Below are 27,685 nucleotides of genomic sequence, written 5' to 3' on the forward strand. Positions count from 1 at the left end.
CCGTGGATGAAATGGTGCTGGTCCTTTATAACTCCATGTGTTTGCATGGTAAGTGCTGAAAAATACTCCCACCTGTTCAAAAGTGATTATGTCTGTCAATATGTATGCCATTTAACCCTCCTTTTGTGTTAAAAAACTGGATATAAATTTTGTGTTGTGGGTCATATTGAGCCACATTGGTTCCCATGCAATTTACCAAAAATCAACACTATGAAAAACAAAAAAGATTATAAATTTTGTGTTGTGGGTCATATTGAGCCACATTGGTTCCCATGCAATTTACCAAAAATCAACACTATGAAAAACAAAAAAGATTCTTGGTAAACACAGAAAACCTCTGTTATAGCTTGTTTATTACTATTGTGTTAAGGGTCATTTTGACCCATATATTATTGTTCAAAAAAAGCTGCACTAAAAAGACACAAAATAATGTTTGTTTTTTTGTCATGACCATTTTTATAAATATATATGTATTTTTTAAATTGTAAACTTATTTTCTGTTTTCATTTTAATTCTCATTAAAGTTTTAGTAATGGTGTGTTTTTGTCATTTCATTTGTATTTGTTTTATTTTTTAAAACATTTTCATTTACATTTTTAATTTTAGTTATTTTGGTGAATCAAGATAAACGAACTAAAAATGAGAAAATGACTAGTTTCTTATATTTTATTTCAAGTAACAAAAATTACATAAAGTGTGTTCTATTTTGAAGGTTCTATTTTCCTAAGCTTTAAGTCGCAACCATCAAAAAAAAAAAAAACTATTGAAATATTTCAATTTGTGTGCAATGAATCATGCTCATGCACTGCATATCATCTTGCTCTGTTGTTCAGTCAGCTGCTTCACTTATGATGTTTCTCTTTGCACATGTGCAGTAATATGTGAAGCATTCGTATAGTCTATATATTAGATCCTTTTTAGTCTGTATAGGTAAACATTTATATATAGTATATTCATATTCAAAATCTGTAAGTAGATTAGTTGTGTAAAGTACAGTGTTTATTTGTAGCATTTGTATAGTTTGTATTTTTTAGTTTATGTATAGGTAAACATTTATATATAGGATATTCATAGTAAAAAATCTGTCAGTAGGTTAGTTGTGTGGTTTAAACAGTTTTACAAAATTGTTGTATGTCTGAATTTATATAGCACCATGGTCCTGTGAGGCATGACATTTGGTTTCACTGTATGTCCACACATGTAGCGGAATAACAATAAAGCTCAACTTAAACTTGAATATTGCAAGGAAACCAATGGAGGTCAATATGACCCACAACACAAAAGTAATAACAAATTTGTACAGCCTTTCCAAAACACGTCTACGTATCAACACTTTGCATGCTCATTCATGACCCTGAAATATGAACACTTTACAAAATGTCAAGAAGAAAAAAGGCAATTTGAAAATTGGATGTAGGTCAGACTGACCTGAACAAGATTAAAATCGATATAAAAAGACGCGTTAGACTTTATTGTTCAATCCGATTGTTGACACTGATATGGATGCCATTGCTCTTTATGTCTTCAGGGTATCTTCCTGTTTCATCTACTGAACTACAAGCCTCTGACCTACAACAATGTGTATGTGTACCCGTGGTGGGGCGAGGTGATCGGATGGTGTCTGGCTCTCTCCTCCATGCTCTGTATCCCCGTTAGCGTTGTGTACAAGCTCTCTGCGGCCAAGGGAACATTCAGAGAGGTTTGCACCATTTCAACCTATTGAAAGCACTGCTCTATTTCCCGTGCACTAGCACTAATGCATGAAAGGTCTGAAATAGAAGTAGGTGTGTTTATTTTGAGATCCAGTGTTACTTCACTGAAAAGCATCAAAATTACATCGCATGAGAAAGCGTTGTGTGTATTTATAGTTACTAGGCTAACGGTTGTCAGATAGACCACAACGCCTCACCCCCTCAATGTTTGCTTCCAAACACACACTGAATACTGACACACAGCTGACGGTTGTGGCATGTATGTGTAGGAAAACTAGCTTAAATATAGGAAATAATACGACTGTCAAACTAATAGTAAATGTGTTTAATCTCATGTTTTTGTAATGCAATAAGGCATTCTGTTACTTTTTAAGGAAAGAAAACGAAATAATGTTATTTGGGGGTTTAGCGATTTGTGAGGATGACACTAGGAAAATATGCTCATATCTATATAAGGATTACTGGCAAGAGGGAAATTTCCTCACTCGGACTAAAAACAACCAGATGATTATTTCTCAAACATCTCGGTAAATAAGAAATGGAAATATGGAAGTCATTGAAACTGCAGATATTTCATTTGTTGAGCGTTGTTGTGTTATTTTAACATTATTCCTACCATTATAGTATATATTTTGTTATTTTATAGTATTCTATAATTTTATATATATATAATTGTCGTTTTCTTCTCTAAACTAGCTTGATTTTATTCAGAATGCATACAGTAGGACTATGTGAACTGCTTGGAACAAGCATGTTGCCCATTCTTTATGTGTTTTGTTTTTCATGCAGCGTTGGGAAAATCTGACCAAACCAGTGTGGGGAGCCCATCACCTCGAATACATGGCCCCTGACACTGACATTAAAAGCCTGGCCTCTCTGTCTCCTGGAACGGAGGAGAACAAGGTGATCATTTTTGAGAGTGTTATGTAGATTAAAGGGAAATGCTACGACAACCCTCCTAAGGCAAGCTGGTTGAAGAAATCTTCAGTATTTTATTTTTATTTTTTGGGTCATTTTATGGAATTCTGCATCATCTTACAGTCTTAAAACCTCTGATGGAAATTGACGGTTACATTTTGTTTCGTACAACAGATCCTCTAGCATGCACATTACCAGATGCTCCTCCTCCTCCACCTGTTGAAACTGCAAACTATATACATGATTTAAAAGAAAAACAATGTGCAAAGTTTATTGCAGATATCAAGACTTGCAGGGTGAAATCAGCATGTCTTTGGAGGGGACAGTATAGTGTAGTCTATAACATTATTTCACAGAGCGGCAGAATTCCCACAGGCCACTTTCCTGAACGTGATATGGGTCTCTTTGCACTGACATGAGTATCAAATCTGAGCAAGAAGCACATGGATAAAAGGAAGAAAAAAAACGGTGGTGGTGGGGATACATGTTATAAATGCATCCTTGACTAAAAGTGGCCCAATACAGATAATAATTAGTAATTAACGTTTCCAAATTCATATAATCTCATGCATATTTAAACTAAAATAATGTACGCTTCAATAAACTGTTTAACTGATCAGCAAAAACAGATCTACCAATCAAACTAAATGTGTACATTTTATGCCAACAAGGCTACATGTAGTTACCAAATATTGAGATATAAATATTGAATATTGTAGCTTGTGCTTGATGTGTATTTATCTGAGACAGGTGACCTCATTTCCTAGTGCATGATATCACAACGTTTACTGTACGTGCCAAACGGAGCGTGACGTCCATCTCTGCTCGGGCTTGTCAGGAGATGGTTTCAGTTGCCATAAATAAAATCAATAACTTCCTAGTTCCGCTGAAATGTACTTTGTGCTCCATCTATCCTGCACATCAAGAGATGCATGCTTGGAAGCATCTAGAGTTTTGAATCCGACACATGCAGGATTTCAGACATGGTGCTTATGAACCTAAAGTTGCATTTTGTCAAAGACTGATTTGTCAACACGAAGCATTCATTTTTGACAGTGCAATCAATAATTTATCCAGTTTCACTCTGAATATCATCACATTAGTGAATTACAACAGACTGCAAGCAACGTTTCCTGCAGACTTTGTTTACAATTTTAGTTTCAGTTCTACATTTTGAGTGCCAGTATTAGTAGGCTCTCTGGAAAAAAAAAATATAGATTTTAAAAAAGCCAGTGCAAATAAAACATAGTATAGTTTCACAAAAATGCATATTATTTTAAAGATTCCTATAGCTTTGTCAATCCAATATTCTACAGATTGAAAGCAGGTTATAGTGGGCAATATAACAGATAAGTCAAAAGACAGATTTTTGAAACCAAATCCATTTAGATGCAGCATTTTTTTTTTTTTTTTTTTTTTGCCAATGTGCAGAATACTGAGTCTCAGTGTATGTTCTGCTGTAAAGGCTGTGACCGCAGGTGAACTATAGACATGTAGTTGCCAAACTTTGCCTTTATTTGTCTTAAGTTGAGAACCCATAGACAAATAGCCAAGATTAAACAAGACACACCAGCCTCATTCCGACCTGTGGGAATTCTGCCCTGTAGGAGAATCAACTCAAACACTAAATCATTGTGACATTATAGATGTAATCAGAATGTACAAATTAGACTACATAATGTAAGGCCTCAGAAAATATTTGCACATTGTTGTAAAATCTGCTAGCACTTTTTTAATCGTGTTAGAAAGCATTTTCTTTTTTCTTCTTGTGATTTACATGCTGTAAAATAAATCAGAGATTTATTTTGTGAAGGCTTTTATTTTGCTTATATGCATATAAATATAAATACATATTGATAAATGTGTGCTATATTTTAACATTTGATGCTGTATGTACTTTTGATAAAGATGATAGCATGGAGTGGGAATTCTTAGTGAAATGTTGCAAAGCAGTTGCCAGAAAGGATACAAGAGATAGCACACAAAATTATTTTATTTAAAATATCAAGTGCTGCGGTTGTTAAATGTTTTAGATTGTGTGTGTAAAACTCCAGTATTTTCTGCTGACCACCCAGAATCCAGCTCGATTTGGTTTTCAATGAACATTTATATTGGTGAAACCATTTACCTTACCAGAGGCTAGAAGAACAGGTGGTTATTTCAGCAAAAGGTGGCTCTACTAAAAACTGATGCTATTATTTGATTGGGTACCCACATTTTTTCACCTGTGTTTTTGTTCCGAATCACATTGCATTGTTTCTATCGATTCAAAAAATGTTATTTTAGAACTTTAAAAAAGTGTTTCCACAAGGTATCAAATATATCCAAATGAAGTTGCTGTTTCGAAAGGCCAGCAGATTATGTATTTAAATTATGATCATTCAGGGGTGCCAAAACTTTTGCATAAAACTGTATAATTTTATATCTCACTGTAAAATACCCATAAACCAACAGTGGTTTGGGGGAAAACTGGAATATTTCCATTTAAAAATAAATAAAAACCTTCCACAGTTTCCCCCTAAATGGGTGTGTGTCTGTGTATATATAGATGTCCATTTTAGTGGCACATCCATTCATTCCCATAGACCTGATGCCTTTATGACTGTCAGCAGTGAGAATGATCTAAGTGCCCCTCAGACATCTGAGGACTAAGTTAACCTCCTCACCACTTCCAATTTAGAGATACTGGTTTACCAAAGGCCTTACTCGTTTACCCATCAAACTATTAAGTCCAATTTGAGTTAAAGTAATATCTCACTCAAAAAATTGCTAATACTTTACACACTCTTGGGCCTTCCAAAATATGAGTTTGTTTCTTCAGGGAACAGATTTGGAGAAATGTAGCATTACATCATTTGCTCACTAATGGATCCTCTGCAGTGAATGGGTGCCGTCAGAATGAGAGTCCAAACAGCTGATGAAAACATCACAGTAATCCACACGACACCAGTCCATCAATTAATGTCTTGTAAGTGAAAAGCTGTATTAGTCAAAAACCAATCCATCAAGCCGTTTTTAACTTCGGTTTTACAATTGTGATGCTTTTATCAGCTCTTTCTGCTCTTATTCTGACGGCATCTACACGTTGGATGGCCTGTGGGTGAGCACGTTTTCAGCTAAATAGTATTTTTGTCAAACTGCAAACAAAAAATCAGTCAAATCGAACACAAATTTTCAGCATCAGAAAGATTCATTTCGTTCCGTCCGAATAAGAGCCTGGGTTGGTCAGTAGATAAATTATTAGATAGTGATTACATGTAGAAATGTTTATCTAGAAAAAAATGTTTTATGTCATTTCTTGTGCTCTGCCAAATGTTCTCGACAGTATCTTTGCACTGAAGGTTTGCTGAAAGTTTGTCGAGATATAGAGGAAAAGTTACACAAAGTCCTTAAAGTGAATGGTGAAGCACACAGGAGAATCACATCTGAATCAATCTCTGATTACACTCAGAATGCAGTGTCCACTTAACTCAATTAGCCTTTGTTCACTGCTTCCAGACTTAGTTACAGATTCAGTAGAACCAAACGATGAGAGGACCATCTAATGAGAGAATGAGTCCAAAGCTTCGGGTGACGATACTGTCTTGAAACACCACAGTTGACCCGGTAATAAGATCACTGACGTCTTTCATTCTTGTGGTTTGTAACACACTGTGATGTAACCATGGTTGTTCATTTTTAACCCGAACATTAGTAAAGCTAAGGTAACTCCACCATGTGTGTTAGTGTCCCATCGATCTAACAGGATCCCTCTCGTGTAAGAAGGGCTTCATGCTCCACCACTGTGATCTTGTGCTGATCCACCTGTCCAAGTCAAAGCAACAAATGGCAATAAACTAACTCCATGAAAAATGTCTCATCGCAGTTTTTTGTCGCTGTGTCAAAGTTACAGATGTCTTTATTTATAAAATCCTAAGTCAAAAAAGATCAGGATTTCATCTTTTCTCATTGACTATGAGCTCCATATTAATTTCTAGTACTGTTTGAGTCATAAAACCCTTTTTTTTAAGATTAAAGAGTGGAGTAGATCCATATTATTTTACAGTGGCTTTATACCAGTGGTATTTGATGGACACTGTAATAAGCATTGCAGTGCATATTTATAAGGGTTGATTGAAGATCTGTCAAATCACATAATTTTTCCTGGTGGTTTAGTTCTTGTGTGCTTCAGTTTCAGACCGGTTCACCGGGGTGGGCCAGTCGTGATGCCCATCCTTTTCAGACTGGTTTTAAAGACAAATGCCAGTTTGTCAGGAGAGCGTTACTGCCATAATAAAAGCACAAATGTCAGGGCATGACAAAACTTCTTCAGTCACCAAAAATACTCTTAGACCTCAGAGGGTTAAACCAGGCTGGGCTGGCTGTTTGTTGACTATGTTTAGCTGAGCTACTTTGCTCTATTTCTGCGCAGAGCTTGAAACAGATAGGCGTTCAGTCCTGAAACCAGCTCCCACTCACGTTTACATGAGCAAGAAAACTCAAAAACACTGATGGATTTCAGCTCAAAGCAGTTTGCAGAGTAGTACTGGGTTGGATACTACCTTAATATTTTCTCTATAATACTCAACACTAGAAAGAAAAAATGGTGTAGAGAAAAACTGCTGGTAAATTTCACAAATGATTACAAAAACATCTGCAAGTAACTAAATGCCAGCTTCTGTGATGGAATTAAAGGGATAGTTCAGCGAAAAAAGAAAAATAGCCCATGATTTACTCACCCTCGGGGAATCCTAGGCGTTTCTGACATTCCTCTTTCAGACGAACACAATCGCAGTTATATTTAAAATTGCCCTGGCTTACCAAGCTGTATAATGGCAGTGAACGGTGCTCCTGTTTTTGAAGCCTAAACAACTGCATCCATCCGTCATAAAACCACTCCACATGCCATTTCTACAATTGAAGGAGATTGTGAGAAAAGTTAGCTGCTGGCATAATGTGTAAAATGCCATTTAGATAACTATTAATTAAGTAAGGCCTTTCCATTTTAGTGCATTATTATAGGAACTGTTGGTCAAGTATATTTCCCCTTTTTAAAATTTTATACAAATCATCCCTTATAATAGCTATTACAGGATTTATACAGTGAAACTAACATTGAAACTAACGCCACTGAAGCTCATTCAACAAACCCGTCCAAAACACAGCCTGATAACACAATATTTGTGTAATTTTGCAATAACATAATGATTCTTTATGTGTTCTTGCTAATATGATGGGGTATCAAGTATTCCTCCTCAGTCAGTCTATCTATCTAACACATAGTTCACAACTCTGTTGAGACTTTGCCCCAGACTCACGGTATGACAGAAAAAGACCATGCAGTCATCCGCTTAATATCAACAGCTAAAATAATTACCCACAAAATACGGTTCAGAATTATGCAGGACAGTACGGAGGATAAATCCTGTGCTTGCAAACATTCAGTCCGACCTCATTTCAGTGTTGTAAATCCTTTAACTAAAGGCCAAGTGAATCATTTAACAACTCCATAAAAAAAGATCTTGTAAGACTACAATCAGTTTGGGTTTATAAGTCATGTAAGTGCATAGTAATTAAATATTTTTCCTAAAATAAATATGTTAACCAAGCAAAACATTTTGGAATGCATGCATTGCTTTTTGCACGACGTAGCAAAAACCTCATCGAGCACTTACAGAGAGAAACTATCACAATTGACGCTATTTTCAGGAAACTCCTTTAAATTCGGGTTTGAAAGAGATTTAAAAAGATAGTATACATACATATATATATATATATATATATATATGTATATATAAACTTCAATATATATTGATACTCAACCGATGCCCTTAACACTTTCTTCGCGGGATTTTTAAATGTCGATTGGTCACATTTTTCATCTCGATGAATAAGGACTTAAGTTTAAAACAAAACACCACAAACTAAATGTTTCTAGCATTTCAAGTCATTTTAAGACGTATGGTATATTTCTGTGATGAATGGAACAAAATAAATCGCTGTTCGCTGATAATTCTTGAATTTGGAGACTAAAGATATCCGATGAATTGTTTGTTCGAGTAAAATTTTCTCAATCAATCATTTGATTTCGTTCACAAATGGTTACAAATGAATCGCAATTCTTTCATAATTGATTTTTGAACTGAGTCAAACTGAATAATGAGACTGTTGTGAACTGCTCTACTCCGTGAAGCTGCTTTGAAACAATCGGTACTGTATGAAGTGGCATAAAGTTGATTTGACTGTGGTCAAACTGATTCGATCACAAATCAAATTTAATTTGTTTCCCCAAGTCTCACTGAATCAACGATCCAGTCATGGTAAGCAACAGCCTATGAAAAGAAAATATTACCAAAAAAAAAAAAAAAAACACTTTCTAATTATTTCCTGACAACTGAAATATAGCGCACAAATTGTATGGATAACATCTATGATAATTTTATGTATCTTAAGTGAATCATGACAATAATTCTAAGTGAATTGTCCCCTTAACTACTGATAGTAGTAAAATAGTTTTATTTAAAAAGAAAAAAAGAAAAAGAAAAAAAAGACACTGTCAAATCAAGATAAATGAAGTAGAATTTATTGGTTTGGTTTCACAACATCCCAACTAAAGCACATCATCAGAACACATAACACAGATTTTGTAGTGAAGTAATGCAGACTGACGTCATTTCAAACAAAACCTTCCTGAAGACATTTGAGGCAGACAACAGCACTAACTATAAGAACCGTGCATTCACACACCTACGCAATCAAAACATGTTCCACAACGCCCAAGTATTGTTTATTCCAACATTGCCAACATCTCAATGCACGTTTCTCTCCAAGAACACAAAGAAAAAACCTGACGTAACAAAGCCGCTGCTACATTTGGGAACACCTATGAAGAAAGAGCCCCTTTAACAGTACTACACAGTTCACTTGTTTATTTACGGGTCTGAAAATTACACAATATGAAATGACCGCCCATCTATTAATTAAACTGAACTCCTGCCATCTCCAGGAATCCACTGACATTTTCATTGAACTGGTGCTCTGGTTAAAATGTCACTAATCTAACCCATCATTGAGCGCGTGAAATAGTAAACTAGAGTCCTGGCAGCAGATGTCATTCCTCACATTCTCACGAACAGTAACCTTCCAGGAGGTCTTGACTATGTATTATCCGACAATGTGGCAGTGATCCCAATGCCCTTTCCCCTAGGATCCCAAAACTGTGCGATCGTTAATCCCTATTTTAACACGGCTATGATGTCATTCCAGATGCACTGCTCTAAGGTCACAAAGATATTTATTTACACATGCCAGAAAAGAAGCGAAGAAACCCAGAGCACAAAAACTGAAAAACGGCAAGAGTGACATTAAGTGAACGGCGTTCACCCCGGTGACCTTAAGTTATGTTAAATGTTATCTGCGTGGTTAATGCAAAACTAACACGTGGCCCTCAAATGCAACATGAATATCATTTCAATACCTAGAGGGCGAGAGATACAGTGTGCTGTGTTTTGAAACACAATATCAGCTGCGGATGCTTTACTGTTCCTGCCAAAGCAGCATTCTTACCCAATGTAACAGCCCTGCAGCGCTCCTATCAGATTGTGTGGCCTCAAACCAGACAGGACTGGAAAGAAGCAGTTTACTCGCTCTGCTCTACAATAGAACTGAAAAAAGGAGGCTGTGCCACACCCAAGACATAATAAAACCAAAATATCTTCCTATAGCATGACAGTCAAACTGACAAATGAGGCTTGTCGATCATAAACTGGAGGGATTTTCTGTCTTAAGTGCTTACTGGGTGTTAAGTGACGTGTGTTCTTTAAATCAAAGACCTAAAATTAACAAAGACATGCATCTGTACTGCAACCAAATCTCCATTTTCATAAGGACATTTTTAAGGTTTCTCTTATAAGGCAAGAAAATTAAAGCAGTTCAGTTGAAATCCAATCAAAAGCATCTCATCTAGAATATCCTGTAGTTTTTCTTGATCCTTCCATATAAACAAAGGGACTCATTTATGAATCACAAGCTGAATGAATCTGTGCAAACTTTTTTTTTTTTTTTATCATGCTTCTGTAAATTGATGCATTAAATTCAATGTGGCTTTTTAAAAGAATTAAACATCTGAAAGTGTATTCTCCCTCAGGCCGTTCACTTGTTTATCTGTGGTTCCTCTGCAGTGAATGGGTGCCGTCAGAATGAGAGCCATCAATTAACATCTTGAGACATTTTTAATAATAACAACTTACTTCAGATATGTTCCGATGAAGAAACAAACTAGTCTTGAATGGCTTGATAATGAGTAAATTTTCCATCTAATTTATATTTTTGGATGAACTATTACTTTAAGTAAGAATGATTTGTCCACAGAAATTCACCCTGCTTGTGTTTCATGGATTAGGCTCAATGTATCCGACATAACAAACATGACACATCAAGAATTGTTAATACTCGTTCAATTCTAAACTGATATTTTATAACCGAAATACTTAAAACACCACATGTTTGAAAGCGCATGCATGAAGAACGGAACCCTGTTCTTACACAGCCAGAGAAGTGATGCGCTGCCCAGCTGAGCTGCTATCAGCCAATGAGGATGCAGGAAAGAGAGCAGGTGCATGATGGTTTTCGTTCAGTCTGACTTCTTGTCCTGTTGAGCGTCACATTTGGCCTGCGTTCAGAGACAGAGCAGAAAGAAAGTCAGCAACTGAAAAGAGATTTGCTCAATGCTGCAAGATTTGGCAAGTAATTTTGGGTGGCTGGTATGACTTCAGAAAGCTCCTGCATATATATAAAACTGTATGGGTGAGAGAATGGGCTTCACAGCGCTGTGATGTGCACGAAAGCACCTTGTTGACCTTGTTGCGGTGTTGCCTTTAACTGTCATTTTGCATTATTGACACACTGTTTTCCTAATTAATGTCTTTTTTGTTTAAAGTGCTATATTAATAAAGGTGACTTGTCTTGACTTGTTGCAAGCGTGTAACATGCAGTAAGTGCAGCACGTGTTCATGAGTCACGGTCTCTTATGAGCTGCTTATTTATATGTAAACGAGAAGCCTGTGTATCTGACCCCCACCCGCTCTCTCTCACTTACACACACTTGAGAAGACTACCAGGACAACGACTGACAGGAAAAAGTAAATAAAGAGAGAGACGTAATCTCTTCTAGTATCATCAGCCACATGATTATCAATATTGTGAGCGGATTTCTTTTAAGAGTAAACATCATTTGAAACAAACAGCATTATATTAAAGTAAAATGGCATGCTAGATTACACTTCTATGTACACTTTTGAGTGAAGGCGTAAGCTAGCAAGTGAAATGGTTCAGTGAAAAGAATGGATTCGCAGCAATGAGTAAGACTTCAACTCGATTGATATTTATGCATATGAGGCTAAGCATAAGAAACAGTATACATGTTTAACCAGAGACTGCATCATCCAAACTCACATACTTCAGATGCTACTGATATCATTCATCTTTTTTCAGGTCACTTCAGGTTTGACTTCAGTTATTATGCTGCCTTAAAAGGCTACAGTCTTTGTAGACAGCGAGGCAGCTCACTAGGGTCTGGAGCGGAGCTAGGATAGGAAAGATGTTAGCGGTGTGACACACGCGTGACCTCTGACCTGCAGTCTGCCGTGCTCCTCCAGCAGACGGTCGTACTCTGCTGTGAGGCTCTCAGCCTGCTTCTTCATGGCCTTCACATCGCTGTCTGACTTCTGAAGAGCTGCACACACAAGCGAATAATGTAAACAATAAGTCCTAGAAATACAGGCGTCAGAGATCTAAATGACCTTTTCAGTAGAGCTACACATTCTCCAGGTTACAGTATCATCACAGAGCCAGACCTTTTGACTTTCAGTGGAATCTCTGCTCCTTGTGCCTTATTCGGTCTCACTTGTGATTGACATATACTAGCAATTAAAAGACTTTTTGGGGGTTGTTTTTTTTTTTAAGAAAAATACAGCAACAACAATTTAAAATAACTGCTTTATATTCCAATGTATTTTAAAATGTAATTTATTCCTGTGATGCAAAGCTGAATTTTTAGCAGCCATTACTCCATCCAGTCTTCAGAGTCACATGATCCTTCAGAAATCATTCTAATACATTGTAGTTGCATTACACTGACACACACATACCTGTACACTGAAATCATTCTAATACACTGTATTTAATAAAAAATATTTCTTATTATTATCAATGTTAAAACAATTGTGCTGCTTAATATTTTTGTGTAAAAATCTGGATTCTTTTATTAAAAAAAACAACAATAATTTGAATTCGTATTATTTGTACAATGTAAAAGACTTTACGGTCATTTTTTCTTCAATTTAGTGCATGCTTGATAACAAAGTATTAATTTGTTTATAAAAAAAAATACAAAATATATATATTCTCACTGGACCCAAACTGTTGAAAGGAAGCATAACGCTATTCCTTTTATTTACAATAACATTTAAACGGCAGGTTGATATGAAAACTATTACTAAAATAATAACTGAATGCAAGCTCACTTACTGTTTTGTGCACTACCCTTACTTAAAATGTGCTTTTCTACAAGATGACCCAATGGAGACCTCAGTTCGGGGGTCATCAAAGGGTCATGAACCCTTTGGCACTTCTGAGGTCATCTTGTGTTGCTCACTGTAGGGTCATCAAAGGGACCAAAGTTTTTTTTTTTTTTTATGTACTCTTAATCCATGTCTGACAATTTTGAATAATGAAGCAAGAAAGCATTAATCTGAATGCTGTTAAAGTTTACACTTTCTATTCATCAAAGAATCCCGAATCACAGTTTCCAGATAAAATACTAAGCAGCTTTGCTTTCTGAAGGATCATGTGGTACACAAAAAAAAAGGAGTGAATGATCACATGCATGATCCAGTCAAAATTACATTTATACTAATAATCTTCCTAAGTGAAAAAGAAAGTATATTTAAAACATTACATTCACTTCATACTAAGTATAGTTCAAATCTATTAACATATTTACTGATATATCACTTGAGACATACTGATATAAAATAAACTTTATTTGAAGTACTACTACTATTTCTTAATATTAAGCCTAATATATTTGAATGTCACGATTGATGAGGATTGTATGATTTTAGAATAATATCTTCTTTAAATTAGATTTATTTAAAGTGTGCCTGAAGTATACTTGTAATCGTTTCACTTTAGCACAATCAAATATACTTCAGCTAATATTCAGCACTACTTCTGCACAACTGAAGTGCTTTAAGGACTCATTTAGCAGACTTTAAATATACCAGTTTAGTACACCAAAAGTACAATTGCATGGTATATTTATTAAGTGCATAAATATGTATAATTAGCATTTGACTCTATAACTACAGAATACATTTGACTATACATTCATTTTTCACTAGGGTTCATTATGAAAAAAAAAAGGTTTAACAGTCTCTTGGTCAACATTAATAGCCAAAAGACTGTGCAACCATAGACACGCACACATTAGCTTTCATTTTAAAATAAGTAAACAGGGAGTGTTTCAGTGTTTGAGTGATTCAGAGTCATTTAGTACCTTTCTTTGTTGCGTCGAGTTCATCCTTCAGTTTCCGGACCTCTTCTGTCAGATTTTTCTTATCCTCCTCTAAGCCACCCTTGGCCTTTCCACCCACTTCAGGCACTTCGACGCCCGCGTCCCGCAGTTTCTGATCAAGAACAGTAAGTCTTTTTATTAGTCACATCATGAGATAATCAGCTATGAGTTGCTCTGAGTTCCCAGAGGATATTGAGAGGGTGTAAAATATCTGATAAATCACTGTTAACACAGAGTCATGTTCGAACTGGTTTAATTTTGTTATACGTGTTATTGTGCACAATTTATTCTTGACTCAATCACTAAAATCCAGTTCCATTCTGCTTTTTCAAACATATCCAGTTCATCATGGTGAAATGGTTTGCAAACAGCTACTTGGAAGGATGTTTTAGCTAAATATAAGGACAGGGATGAAGCTAGAAGACTTGCAAAACATTTCCCCGAAAACTTAAACCATTCTGCAATAAGGAATCTCTTAATAATTTCACAGGCCATTCATTAACATAATAAGTTACAGGAAAAACAAAAAACAGGTGCTCTATTTTCCAGGGATCCCGATGATGTTAATATTAGGTTTATCAATGATCTCCATCTGTAACCTCAGCTTAGAAGATCCATTAATGGTAGTGTTCACATCTGACTGGCCCACTCCTCGAACATAAAACATTCTCCAGAAAAGAAGATTTTAGCCTGTAGACTCACTAAATACTAGAACACTAGAGAATAAATGCTCTGGTCAACTCAAACAACACATGCAGTTGAATAAAAAAACTATTTAACAGCAAAACCATTTTATGCTTCAGCCATTCAAAAGCTGATTGTCTATATGCTAAATGATGAACAATGGTTACCAGAGATTTTTATCTAATTATTTTGTTTACTTGCTTAGGTTTTTTGGAGTTAGTAGTTCAAATTGGACTGATTTAAACTGATTTAAAATAATAAATGAATAAAATATATAATAGTATGATGGAATAACACTAGTGTGCAGCTTACTACATACTGAACACTTAATGTAGCAGCCTACTACTATTATTTAATATATTAAAGTGTGTAATATGCAAATATGTCACATGACCTCATCATGCAGCATGTTTAATTTAGCAAATTTTATTATAATCTCATAAACAAAATACAGAAAAAGGAAAATTGCAGTGATATAACTTCCGGTTTACACTGGAAATCCTTTGAAAAAGGTCATGCATTGTGGGACAAAGACCCACATGTGTACTGCAAGTCCTGAGACATATACAAGATATTGTGAATATCTGGGTTTCCCAGAAGAGAAAGAGTGGAATTGTTAAATGCACATATCAGCTAAAATGTAACTGTTTAGTGCTTTTACTAAACACAACAAAAGTGACATTTGGATTTCATATGGTCATAAATGAACAATAGTTGTCTGAAACTTCAGTAGCTGCTCACAGACATCCTGTCCTCTAGTTCTGCTTACATATTAACACACAACAGCATGGATATTGTAGGAAAGCGTTCAAGGGTCACGAAAGTTTTAGTAGTTCCACAAATCATTATAACCTGTACAAGTGAATATTTTCATGCTAAACTGCTCAAGGTACGTGGCCCAAGGCACACAGACATTTTAAAAAGAGCTTATTCAAAGTGACCTGGACAAGGGAACCAACACAGGGGAGTGTTTTAGCTCTTGTCGAACAAAGGAAAGATGTTTTCTGGCCTCGGGGAACAACTAGATCTGGGTCAGATGTTTTGGATGATGTTTCCTGCAGATATATTAAAAGTAAGTTCAAATACAACTAAAGCACCGAGCTGAAAAGACTACTCTTAAATGGGACATGAGAGTGAAGATGATGCAAGCTGTGTTGACCCTTTAATCTAGGAAACTGCATCATTTTTGTCACGTCATAAAGAAATTAACCAATACTTAAATAAATGCACTTTGCAGACATATTGTAACATTCATAATGCAAATGTCCCTCTCAAGTTCATCCAGATCATTAATGGGAAACAATCAGCAAAATCAGCAAAAAAAATGCAGAATTGCAAACATTTATGATGCCACACCCACATGACCACAAGGTTACGATACGTGGAGATTTGCCAGTCATAACTAAGGTCATTTATAGTACAGTAAAGCCCTTATGGTACAAGTATCAATAACAACCGGCTATATTCCCACAGGAAGGGTGAAAATGGTACAATTGAACTAAAATAAAACCTTGATTAGCAATATAAGAGGACTTGCTAAAAAGTAAAATGCTCAAAGAATGTTAAACGACCCATTCCAACCATCAAACCCTCACAAAAACGATCAGTGCTTTAATACCAAAGAATCCATCTTGGCCAATTGCATTATGAATTTTTAAAAAACGATTTCACATAACTAATAGCTGCAGGAGAACTAGATTTTATGAAGCAGAACCTTGCAAAATTCATGATCTTATTCGCACTTAATTGTGAGAGCGCTCCAATAGCTGCTTGGGGACCAATGATGGAGAACGATCAACAGAGATGAGAGATCAATACAGGCCCTTTAACGGTTCATGTGCCGTTCTCACCTCGTCCTCTCACAGTACGGCCCCGTTAGCATCTACACATGGATTACGCACTCTATCAATAAAATCAGGTCACCTCAACCAGTTCAAGGACACTCATCTTGTCCAGACGCTTCAAGAACAGAGTGGGAGAATTACAGGCCAGAGTCAAACTTCATTTACTCAATTGAAATATTCCACCATCTGTCACTCAGAACGGCTTGTGCTCTTGTTTATGGCTCGCTCTGTGGTCACAACATTTGACAGGACTGAATTATGGCAGTGTGTGTGTGTGATAACCCACGTGTGCCATGCTTCTGCATTGGGTGACAGTATGCAAAGATCAATGTGGTGACTTACTGTACGTCAGCACTGTAATTGAGCCACGCAGTGCTGATCAATCCCAGCATTCCCCACGCTCAAGCATCTACATACTAACAAACTACATCTGCTAAAGACAATAACACAGCAAATGATAGCCGTTTGCAGGGCTTTTATAAACTAATTAAATGTGCAAGGAAATAATGTACCATATGTGAGACGTTTAACATCTGTCATAAGCATGCCTTTTTTTCTTGACTACAAGAATCAATAGGCATAGACACGGTTAAGTGCAAAAGCAGCTAAATAAATATGCACAGAAAACACCAGATCAATCACTATTCAGTGTCAAGAAATGCTAAACAGAAGACCGATTACAATTTATCATGCAAATACAAAATAGAATATCTTAATATTAAGAAAAATATTAATAAATACTTCAAGAAAAAAAGACAACAGAAAATTAGAAATGGTGCCATGGCAACTAACTGAAATAAATTAAGTAGAAGTACTAACATGACTAAAATTACAACCAATTAAAACTACATGAAAAAAAAAATGGAAAAAGCACAAAAAATTACTAAAACTTACATTAAAAAAGAAATTTGGAATTATATAAATAAAAGCTCATTCAAAATATAAAAAATATTTTAATAGTATAAAAACCACTAACAATGCTTGTCTGCATTAAAATAAAAATGCCATAATTTACATTTATTCATTTAGCTGACGCTTTTATCCAAAGTGACTTACAATTGCTATATATGTCAGAGGTCGCACGCCTCTGGATCAACTAGGGGTTAAGTGTCTTGCTCAGGTACACATTGGTGTCTCACAGTGGATTCGAACCCGGGTCTCTCACACCAAAGGCATGTGTCTTATCCACTGCGCCAACACCACCCCTAGACACTGTGCTGAGAGATGCAATTCTAGGTAATTGATTCTATTTAGTACACTACTTTGGAAGCCCCAAAACTTAATAAAATAAAAACTAAATTAACAAAGTAAATAAATAAACTACGCTGAAAAAGTAAACTAGAAAATTAAATTAAAATTTTAGATTAAAGAAATCCAAATCCAAATCCAATAATAACATTGTGTTGAATATCCAAGGCCACTGGGAAATGTATAAGTGTAATGCTTATAAGCGAACAACAGAACACGCAAATGATCTATCAAACAAGTCTGTTTGTTAACCAATTCAGTCTGAATTACCAGCAGAATACTCAGGGTCAGCAGTTTAGAACCAACCCTGACCAGAATGATTGAGAAAGATCAATAGTGTTGTAATAGGAACTAATCATTGCAGACGTGTCATCATAGTGTCATCATCATTCTACTTTAGGATACGAACTAGCACCTGGTACTTCCTCTTTTTCACTTCATTTGAAAAGGCCTGTCAACATGGAACTGTTCTAATGAACTGTAGTTCCGCTCTACATTGTTTATTAAATGGTTGGCAGTTTCATTGAATTTCCCTGGAAGTCTACTGGATGCAAAAGGGCTTCAGAGCACAATGATTACAGCTCATCACCACCTAGAACGTTTCAGTTATCAACCACTCAGCCAAACCTCAATATTTGGGTAACTTGCCCTAATTAAGGTGAGACACTGCAGGCAGAAACACTGTTTTTTTTTCAAGCACCTGTCAATTTTGAGATTTTGGGCTTTTTGGTTTTTCATAAAGTGCTTTTTCAAACTAGTGGAAGGAAAACATCCTAAAGACACTGTTTAGGGTTTCTTTTATAGCACTTTATCTGTTTGTGTCAATAGATTTCAATTACAATACATATTTTTAAAGGCCGTTTTCTCAAAATGAATTTTTTCTTCTACACCGAGCCATAAATCTCCACTTCAGTAGCACTTACACACACCAGACTTGACATCTTTATTCCTGTCTATATTCTGAAGGTTTTTACAGAGGGATTTGTTCATATATATTTTCCTTGATTATATACATTTTATTCCCCCCAAAATTGTGAAAATACATTGTTTTCTGGCTGTTTGTTCAAAGTATTTTCTGAATTATGGAGTGACAAAAAAATATAACCAGAATTCCCTCTGTAAAAACATTTGACTCTAATGTTAAAAAAAATTAAACAGAAATTTTGAAACTGACTTCATCTAGTGTTCAGATTTTTGTACTAGACATTTATGCAAATGAGCACATATTTCATTAAATAATGCCTCATTTGCATATTTAAACATTACATTTTTGAAAACTTGTAATACAAAAAATGTTTGCAATAATCAATGTAATCAATCAACTGGGTAAGTAAGGTGATAACTATTAGTTATTTATTTTGCCCTATTCACCTGCAGTGTCTCGCCTTAAACATGCTATCAGCAACGTGTTCTTGATATGTAATACTATAGCAATTAGAACAGTCAAAATATTTTTCTGTTTATATTCCCAATTTCCTAAATGCATTCCTATACATTTTTATAACAGTGTGTATAAATGTATTCATTTGAAATATTTGTATAAAAACTATTCTCATCATAAATATGTTCTCCCGTTCAAATGTTTGGGTCAGTATTTTTTTTTCTTTAAATACTTCTATTTATCATGGACACATTAAATTTGAAAGTTTTCAACATTAATAGTATATGTATATATATGTATATATATATATATATATATATATATATATATATATATATATATATATATATATATATATATATATATATATATATATATATATATATATATATATATATATATATATATATATATATGGTTACATTTTGGGGGTGTCATTTTTATGTATGGTATTTTTCTATTTATTTTTAATACTTTAAATACTTTTATTCATCATGGACTCACTAAATTTTACATTGTTTTCAACAAAATATTACTGTTTTTACTGTATTTCTCTATCAAATAAATAAAGCCTTGGTGAGCATAAGAGACTTCTTTCAAAAACATAAAAAGAATAAATAAATAAATAAGTCTTGCCAACCCAGTAAACTCAACATTTCAAGTAATTTTGCTGCCATCTGACAGTACGTGAGTGTCAAGTGTTACTCTTGGACATTTCCACACAGTCTGTAAATTCTAAACTCATTTCTAGACATTATGTGAAACCCTGCCCTCTAGAGGTAAAGTCTGCAGCACTGTGACATTAATGGACAGTGTTTCTCTGAGGACTGAGAGATGGAAAACACCAAACAAACCAGAATGACTCACGAGAACATGTGATGTTAAAACATTACTAATGAAGCGCATGTGGGATCACAACTAAATCATAAACAACTTAGCAATAATTCTAGAATAAATAATCTCAAAATTACAACTCCGTCATCATTTAGTCATTCTCAAGTCTTTCCAACACAATATTTGTTTGAATTAGGTCACTACAGCTGTTTACCAACTTCTCATTTTGTGTTGGTCACAGACATTTACAATCACATGAGGGTGAGCAAACTTAACTCAGCATATTCATCACAGTCCCTCCCCTGTGACCTACACCACTGGTCATTAACCAGGTACCAGGTAAAGGTAACTGCTCCTTGAAAGCCTTTAGGCTCATGAAAAGGCTTTACTATTAGACAGACATTTTCATGCACAACTCTCTCACCTCCTGCAGTTTCTCATTTTCCTCCATGTACTTCTTTGCAGCATCATTTGCTCCCTCTGCCTGCTTTTTAAAGGCTTCATTAGAGGCCATCAGTGTAGCCTGCTGAGACAGCAGAGTTGCCAGACGTCTCAGCAGCCTGGAGGGAAAAAAACAAGATGAACTCAGACACGAGTGGATTTACTAAACAGACAGTGTGTATCTGATTATTACAGCTCACTGCAGCAGCCGACGTTGCGATTTTGCATTGTACAGACAGATTTTGGCTTAATTATTGGTGCTTGCAAGGGCAACAATCTCTATTACTATTATTTGAACAAACCTCTAATTAAATACTGAACGTCATTACGTAACTCGTCCTACACGTTTCTGTTCGAGACATCAGTGATTCCTCAAATCTTGTAGCTTGACGAGTAGACGTGTTGCTACTTTTCTCCAGTGTTCACCTTTCAGACAATTAAAACATGACTGAATTTATAGAAATAAAAAAACAGTAATTATTAACATTTAAAATAATGGTTTTATATATTTTAATATATTTTAAAATATAATTTATTTCTGTGATGTATAGCTGAATTTTCTTGAACAGTCTTTTGCGTCACATGATCCTTCAGAAATTCTGAGTGATCAGCGATGTTGGAAACAGTTTAGCTGATTATGTAATTTTTTTAAACTATTTTAAAAATATGTTTTTCTTTTTTACTTTTTATTCATCAAAGAATCCTGAAAAAAAAGTATTGTTTCCTGCTCTGATAATAAATCAATTATTATTTTAAATGGTAATAACATTTCACAGTATTACAATACATTTTCTGTAATTTTAACCTATTTTTTTATCTCCAGATGCATGCATGACACTTCTAGGAAACACAGATGTGCATTAATAACCACAACAAAATCAGCATAAACAAATGGGTAACTACTGCTCGACCATAGGCAAATATCAAATGGCTTTTGCCAGTCAGCGCATAGCTTTTGGCTATTCTCCTCACTTAACACCGTCTTCTACAATTTCATAGAGCAAGATGAGCAGAGAGGCGCAGGCTGATGACATCTGAACCGTGTGCTCAAATGCAGAGGCTAAATCCAGCATGCATCACCTTCATATCAGTGTCCACGTGTAAAAGGGTTCAAGGTTTTGCAAAAGACAGTTGTGACCACATGCAGATTAAATGCAAGTGAAGCCCACACTTTGGTCACACGCTCTGTATGACATGAGGTGACCTACATTAGATTCACTTTAACCTCTCCTGAATATTCAATTTGCCAAATTTGACACAAACAAGTCCTTTTTAGTTGGTTAGGGCTAGTGCTTTTACAGTACAGAAAAAATACATTTCACAGCAATAAAAATGTCTTGTTCAAAAATAATAATTTTTACATTAGAATCATAATAAATTAAAGACAACACAACAAATAGTGAATATACTAATCATGCATAAATACTTCAATTTAATATATATATATATATATATATATATATATATATATATATATATATATATATATATATATATTTGTATTTTAAACTAAGATTGTTTTTTTTTTATAAATAATGTTACAATACTTAATGGTCATTAAAAAATGGGCTTAATTTTCTTTGTAGGCCAACTATAATACTTTTTTAGTGGTGAAATATGACCCTTCTTGATAAACAAATATTAGATATGAGATTAAACAAATATTAGATGATTTTGAAATAATTAAAAAAAGTGTCTCATGTATACTTGATCATATTTAAAGTTAGAATATTACAGTTTTTCAGATGATGATGATTGGTTAATTGATAATATCAGAATCAATTATGCCAGAGAAGAAAAAGGAAGAAAAATTATAATACCAGATGCATTCGTATGAAAATGTTGAAAAAAAAAAAAAAAGAGAGAGAGAAAAAAAAAGTTCCAGGCATCCATAAAAATATTCATTTACTGTAGGAGAGCTCAGAGAAAATATCCCTAATTTCATCTATTTTATTTACCCCACTAACAATTTATGTCTAATTTTATAATAAATCCAACTAAATTTTTTCAGGTGCCAATGGACTAAGACAAATAGACTTTATAGATTCAATAGATCTAATTTTTTTTTTCTTTCCAAAATGTAATGTTGACATTCTGTTGCATTAACCACTGAACAGCCCTTAACAGAATACACTGGAACCATCCACACAGCTACTGCATCCTAACATGCCTGAAGCACATGTCAAGCCGTCATGTGCCACTTCAGTCACCTTTGTGGCATCTGTGCATTTGCTGGCAAGGTGAAGGAGGTTCATTTTGTAACAGAAGTCATGGCCTTTTGGCCAGTGAGAACGCCATGAACACAGGCTAAATATAATGCCCATCACCAGTTGCTTGATCACATGTCCTGCAGCTGTTCGCATGATCACAAAAACGACACTCAAGCCCAGCTGTCAAGGGAAGTAGTATCGCTAATGGATGCTGGATATAAATAACCTGCCATTCAGAGAAAATATGGTGAAACCCCTTTATGGGAAAACTATGCAGAGCTGGGAGATTCTCAAACGTTACGTATAGAGCACAACAACGACCTGGCCAATCAGGATGTGGGAAGTTAAGTACCCGTGGATACATTTTGTCAATGGAAACAAAAGTCCCCCCTCCCCCCAACCGGCTCAACAGAAGATTCTTTCCATGTCTACTGTATTATTGCAACATATTCTTCTCTCTGTCTGCCCCAGACACAACTCATTCACCTTTCATGACTATAAATAAAGACACTGTCTCCTAAAGGAGGGTGCATGATAAATCTGTGCTGGAGAAACTAGGAATCTGACTGACATGACAGGCAAGTAATTTATGCAAACAGAGCATTAATGGATTTTCAATTTCAGTGTGGAAAAATAAATAAAGCAGGCCCAGGGTTAAGGAGAGGAACTATAGCCTTAAATAACAATTTTTGCTGCATTTAACCCTTTTGAACTACCAACATTTCAGAAAACAAACAAAATATTATTCAAGAATGTAAAAAAATATATATATCACCTTGGCTCCCTCAATAGATACTATGACTAAAATTTAGCATTGAGCAAAAACAGCTCGTCTCGAAACTAATCTTAGATTTAATTTATTTCAGTGGCATTTTATAGGCTTTCAATATTTTTATGCATTTAATTGCACAAAGTATTTAATTAAACATTTTAACAAAATAAGTGTCTAACTACTGCATCTGCCCTCGGCAGAAACCCACATGGATTTTTCATTCTCTTCATTCTTTATTAAAAATCTGCAAACAATAAAGTAAGAATAGTTTCCAATACACTTAGTTGTGGTTCACATTTCAAAATTAAAGTCTATAAACTTTTGCTATCCAACATACACATTTGCATACTATAATAAATTGCATATTCTTTTAAAATGTCTAAATTACTTATTGTCATATGCTAGATGTGCCAAAAATGAACAGTACAAGCTGTAATATCAGATATATCAATAACATTAAAAATACTTGTAACTAAAAGCTCTAACGGAACATCTTTTGTTATGTCACAAACAACCTTTATGTCCTAAATATATCCTCGAGTGGGTGGGCGGTCTGATTTGACTGACAGATGAGGTCAGCAGCACTGGGCTGTAATAGGCTACAGTGACAGTTGAGAAGTGTTTCAGGAGTTAACCAAGGGTACTAAATGTACACATGCCAAGCCCTTAATGAGAATTATTGTGAGCAAATTATTGTGAGTTAATTACAAATGCTATTTGCCAATTGGCTGTTCATTTTAATGGGTACTGCAATAACACAGGGTTACAATGAAACAACCTGTGCATTGTCTTATAAATACACTCCTCAGGGACTGAATGTGCCGAACCCGAAGACCCTGTTATGAGAGTCCAGGTGAAGTTCTGTTCACAAGCTTGGTCCTGAAAATCTGCTGGGAGTCATCAAACACAACGAAATTTAGACCGTGTAACTGATCGTGTTCTGAAAACCAGTGCCAAAGCTCCAGTGCCAAAGGGAGACATGTTGAGGTGGGTAAAATACAGAAACGAGAGAGACCTGCGGGAGAAAGTGGCATAGAAAATGAGAGAGACATGGGGAAATAACACTCACAAACACAGGAGCAGGGCAAAGCCGGCGATGTACTCGTTCCTCTGGGCTCTGAAGAGCTTCATGTGCATGTGCTCAATGGCCACGGGGTTGTTGCTCAGATCCACTTTCTCTGTCACACTGTATTTTCTCACTTCTCTAAATGCATCTATAGAGGCAGAAACAAAAAACTTTAGTTTTCATTCATAAATCTAGTTCAATCAGTGCAACACTCAAGAGAGAGAAATTGCTTAACTTAAATGTTTGTAGGGCTGTTGGAATGATGTATTAACTGTTAAATATGTTTTTACTTCAATTATTGCAGTTTTAATTATTGCATGGTCATTCACACAAATTACCAAACTTAACACATAATATATTTGGTTTAATCTTCTTTCTTTTGACCTTAAAAAGGCCATATTCTACACTTTTGAAGCATTTTATTTCTCCCTGAAGAACCACAGAATGTTACTCAAACTGTCTTGCACAAAAACCCAAATTTTTGTACAGTAGTGCATCTGTCATGACTATCTTTTTCATATACAAAGCACTGATATGTAAATATAGGCAGTCATATGCTCATGAGCGCATTATGACATCAATACAGCAATCACTTCTGAAAGACCTGCTTCTGCAACTTTTAATAATTATACATCCTCTTTAACATCATACTGACTTCATTACCATCTGATGCTATGTGTAGATGTATGCAGACACCTAAGAAATGAACAAGACTGTTTAATGAAAACAATGCAGTGAGGGTTATCAAGCTCACCTATGAGCAGAAAGACAAGAATACAAATGATGACGATGAAGGCAGTGTTTCCATACGTTGTGATGACAGCGACCAGTCTAGACTTGAAAAATCTGCTCCATCTACAAACCCAACAACAGAAATAACATTGTAATCAAATCAGAGGGCAAAAGAACACATGAGATAACACAAATCTTTCTCAACAAGTCCAAAGAACATCATACGGTTTACATTTCTCCAACACACCATAAAAGGAGCACATATAGATGTCTTTGAGAAGCATTTCTTGTTTTGTTTTGTTTTGTGAGGAGTCTGTGCAAACAAACAGAGTGCTTCTTTGTGATAAGAAAATGTTGTTTACCAAGTGACCCAACCTTGCAACCTTTAAACTGGCTTAAAGGTCATGTGAATGCTCTCAAATTAAGAAATTACTCTCTCACAAGACTCCTATTCAAAAGCTTTTTGTGGAATAAAAGCATTGAACATAAATTATCCTGGTAATGCTGGAACCCAAATATCCAACACCCTCAGGCCATCAACGATGTAGCTTTTTCCTTCATTGAAACAGATTTGAAAAATGCTGCAAATTTACCAAACAGGTGATATTTCATCACAATAATCCACAGGCCCATCAATTAAAGTCTTAAGAAGCAAACAGCTGTTGTGTTTGTAAAAAACAAGAGTTATCTATACTTAATATTGCTTTTTTACAGTGGAAATGTTGTCTCACCTGAATCAGGAGAGAAATATGCACAGATCGAGCACTGTTGACAAGTGAAAACAGTCCAAAATAGTTCTTCTAAACAAATACGTCGTTGGATTTTGATGCGAGAGAACAACAGGTGATGAACGTTTTCACTGGAGGAAACATTATTATGGAACATGGTCATAAGTTTTAAAAGTTACAAACACACAACTTTTCATTTCACAATATGTTAATTGATGGACTACCTGTAGATTATTGTCATACTTTTATCAGCTGTTTTTACTCTCATTATAACGGCATCCATTCACTCCATAGAATCCACTGGTGAGCAAATGTTGTAATACTACATTTCTCTAAAGCTCTTTCCATGAAGAAACAAATTCATCTACATCTTGGATGGCCTGAAGGTGAGTTAAGTTTAAGCAAAGTTTAATGCTTTATCGTGCTTCAACAACATCTGAAACTCACCGTTTTGGGGAGATGAAGGGGACACACAGAAGTAGAACCGCAAACACCTCAGCATACAGAAACGTTGCCACAGCAGTCCACTGAAGACTCATGATTTACCTGTAAGTCTATGAGAACATATCAGCAGTGATCAGCACAACTGATTACATTCACATTACTAACCAGACCCAGTAAACATTAATTAGCATTCAGAACGTAAAATGCACAAGGTTATGACAATATATTGTACTAACTCTGAACAAAAGCCCTGAAGCAAAGCACACTTGTTACATTAATGTATTACACCGTGTAAGAAATGAAGACACGCAAGTGTTCTGGTGAAAACTAATACAACAGCACCATCTTATGTCTCCTACAGAAACGCCCCAGGAACAAGATGAAATCATCTCTGAGGCCTTTACAAATGATGAGCCATAATCGAGAATACAAAGAGAAACAACTTGGTTTTGGTTGCATCTCAACTGATAAAAGAGAACAGAGAACAACTTCGGTCATTAGAGACAAGTCAAGTGTATTTTTATCAAATAATTCAGAACAGATTAAAAACTTAAAAGCAGGCCAGGGAGTCATGATTCAACATTTAAATGTTTTAGAATTAGGGAAGGAATAAACATCTGCTGATAGATCTCATATATAAAATGGGAATACATAATGTAAACAAACACATACATAAACATGTATGTCAGAGCAGCACAACATAAGTGTAAATTCGCTTTGTTATTTGAGGTACACATACAATTAACCGAATTCGTATGAGCGCAAATTATGACTGAGGTGTAAATAATTCCATTAAAACTTACAGAATTTGAGGTAAAAGCAGAAATATTCACTGAAAGGCCTGCGGGAAAGTGTCAAAACTCTTGCTGCACACTGATCCCACGCCACACTAATCTACTTCCGGCGTGTGTGCCAACTCATTCTACAAGTGACAACTTCCCGCGTAGAAGGCGGGAAATACTAGCGTAAAAGTCTGTTTGATCAAATTAAATAACTTAATATATATATTAACAATTATTGTAAAATAATAAAAGAAAAAAATAATGTTAAATGTTCATTATTTTCCTTTAATTTTCCATTAATTTGTGTGGAAATTCGGACACCAGAGATTTTGGGA

The 27,685-nt window shown here is 35.2% G+C and overlaps 2 protein-coding genes across 4 annotated transcripts in view; one reads left to right on the plus strand and one right to left on the minus strand.

Annotated features, from left to right (window-relative positions):
* LOC113074147 (sodium- and chloride-dependent creatine transporter 1-like) overlaps window positions 1-5,916 on the plus strand; it is a 32,489-nt gene extending 26,573 nt beyond the window's left edge. Inside the window, exons 11-14 of one of the 2 annotated variants that reach the window (XM_026246895.1) lie at window positions 1-48; window positions 1,529-1,699; window positions 2,502-2,615; window positions 2,805-5,916. The exon at window positions 1-48 is cut by the window's left edge and continues 53 nt beyond it. In XM_026246895.1, the coding sequence (XP_026102680.1) occupies window positions 1-48; window positions 1,529-1,699; window positions 2,502-2,615; window positions 2,805-2,813 (342 nt within the window). In that variant the 3' untranslated portion in view covers window positions 2,814-5,916. Of the gene's footprint in view, window positions 49-1,528; window positions 1,700-2,501 lie in introns of both variants that reach the window. The other variant, XM_026246894.1, reaches the window with a different exon arrangement.
* Window positions 5,917-9,170: 3,254 nt separating this feature from the next.
* On the minus strand, window positions 9,171-27,511 carry LOC113074150 (B-cell receptor-associated protein 31-like). Of its 2 annotated transcripts, none has more exons than XM_026246898.1 (8): window positions 27,372-27,511; window positions 26,572-26,678; window positions 25,419-25,519; window positions 24,668-24,812; window positions 20,600-20,735; window positions 14,167-14,296; window positions 12,242-12,342; window positions 9,171-11,280 (listed from the first exon to the last, which is right to left on the minus strand). In XM_026246898.1, the coding sequence occupies exons 2-8, from the start codon at window positions 26,661-26,663 to the stop codon at window positions 11,242-11,244; spliced, it is 744 nt and encodes a 247-aa protein (XP_026102683.1). In that variant the 5' UTR covers window positions 26,664-26,678; window positions 27,372-27,511; the 3' UTR covers window positions 9,171-11,241. The 2 variants fall into 2 exon arrangements, with proteins under 2 accessions (XP_026102683.1, XP_026102684.1); XM_026246899.1 differs by having other exon boundaries at window positions 26,572-26,670; window positions 27,372-27,486.
* Window positions 27,512-27,685: the final 174 nt, after the last annotated feature.

The sequence above is a fragment of the Carassius auratus genome, unplaced genomic scaffold, assembly GCF_003368295.1.
Source record: "Carassius auratus strain Wakin unplaced genomic scaffold, ASM336829v1 scaf_tig00013767, whole genome shotgun sequence".
NCBI classification, from domain to species: domain Eukaryota; kingdom Metazoa; phylum Chordata; class Actinopteri; order Cypriniformes; family Cyprinidae; genus Carassius; species Carassius auratus.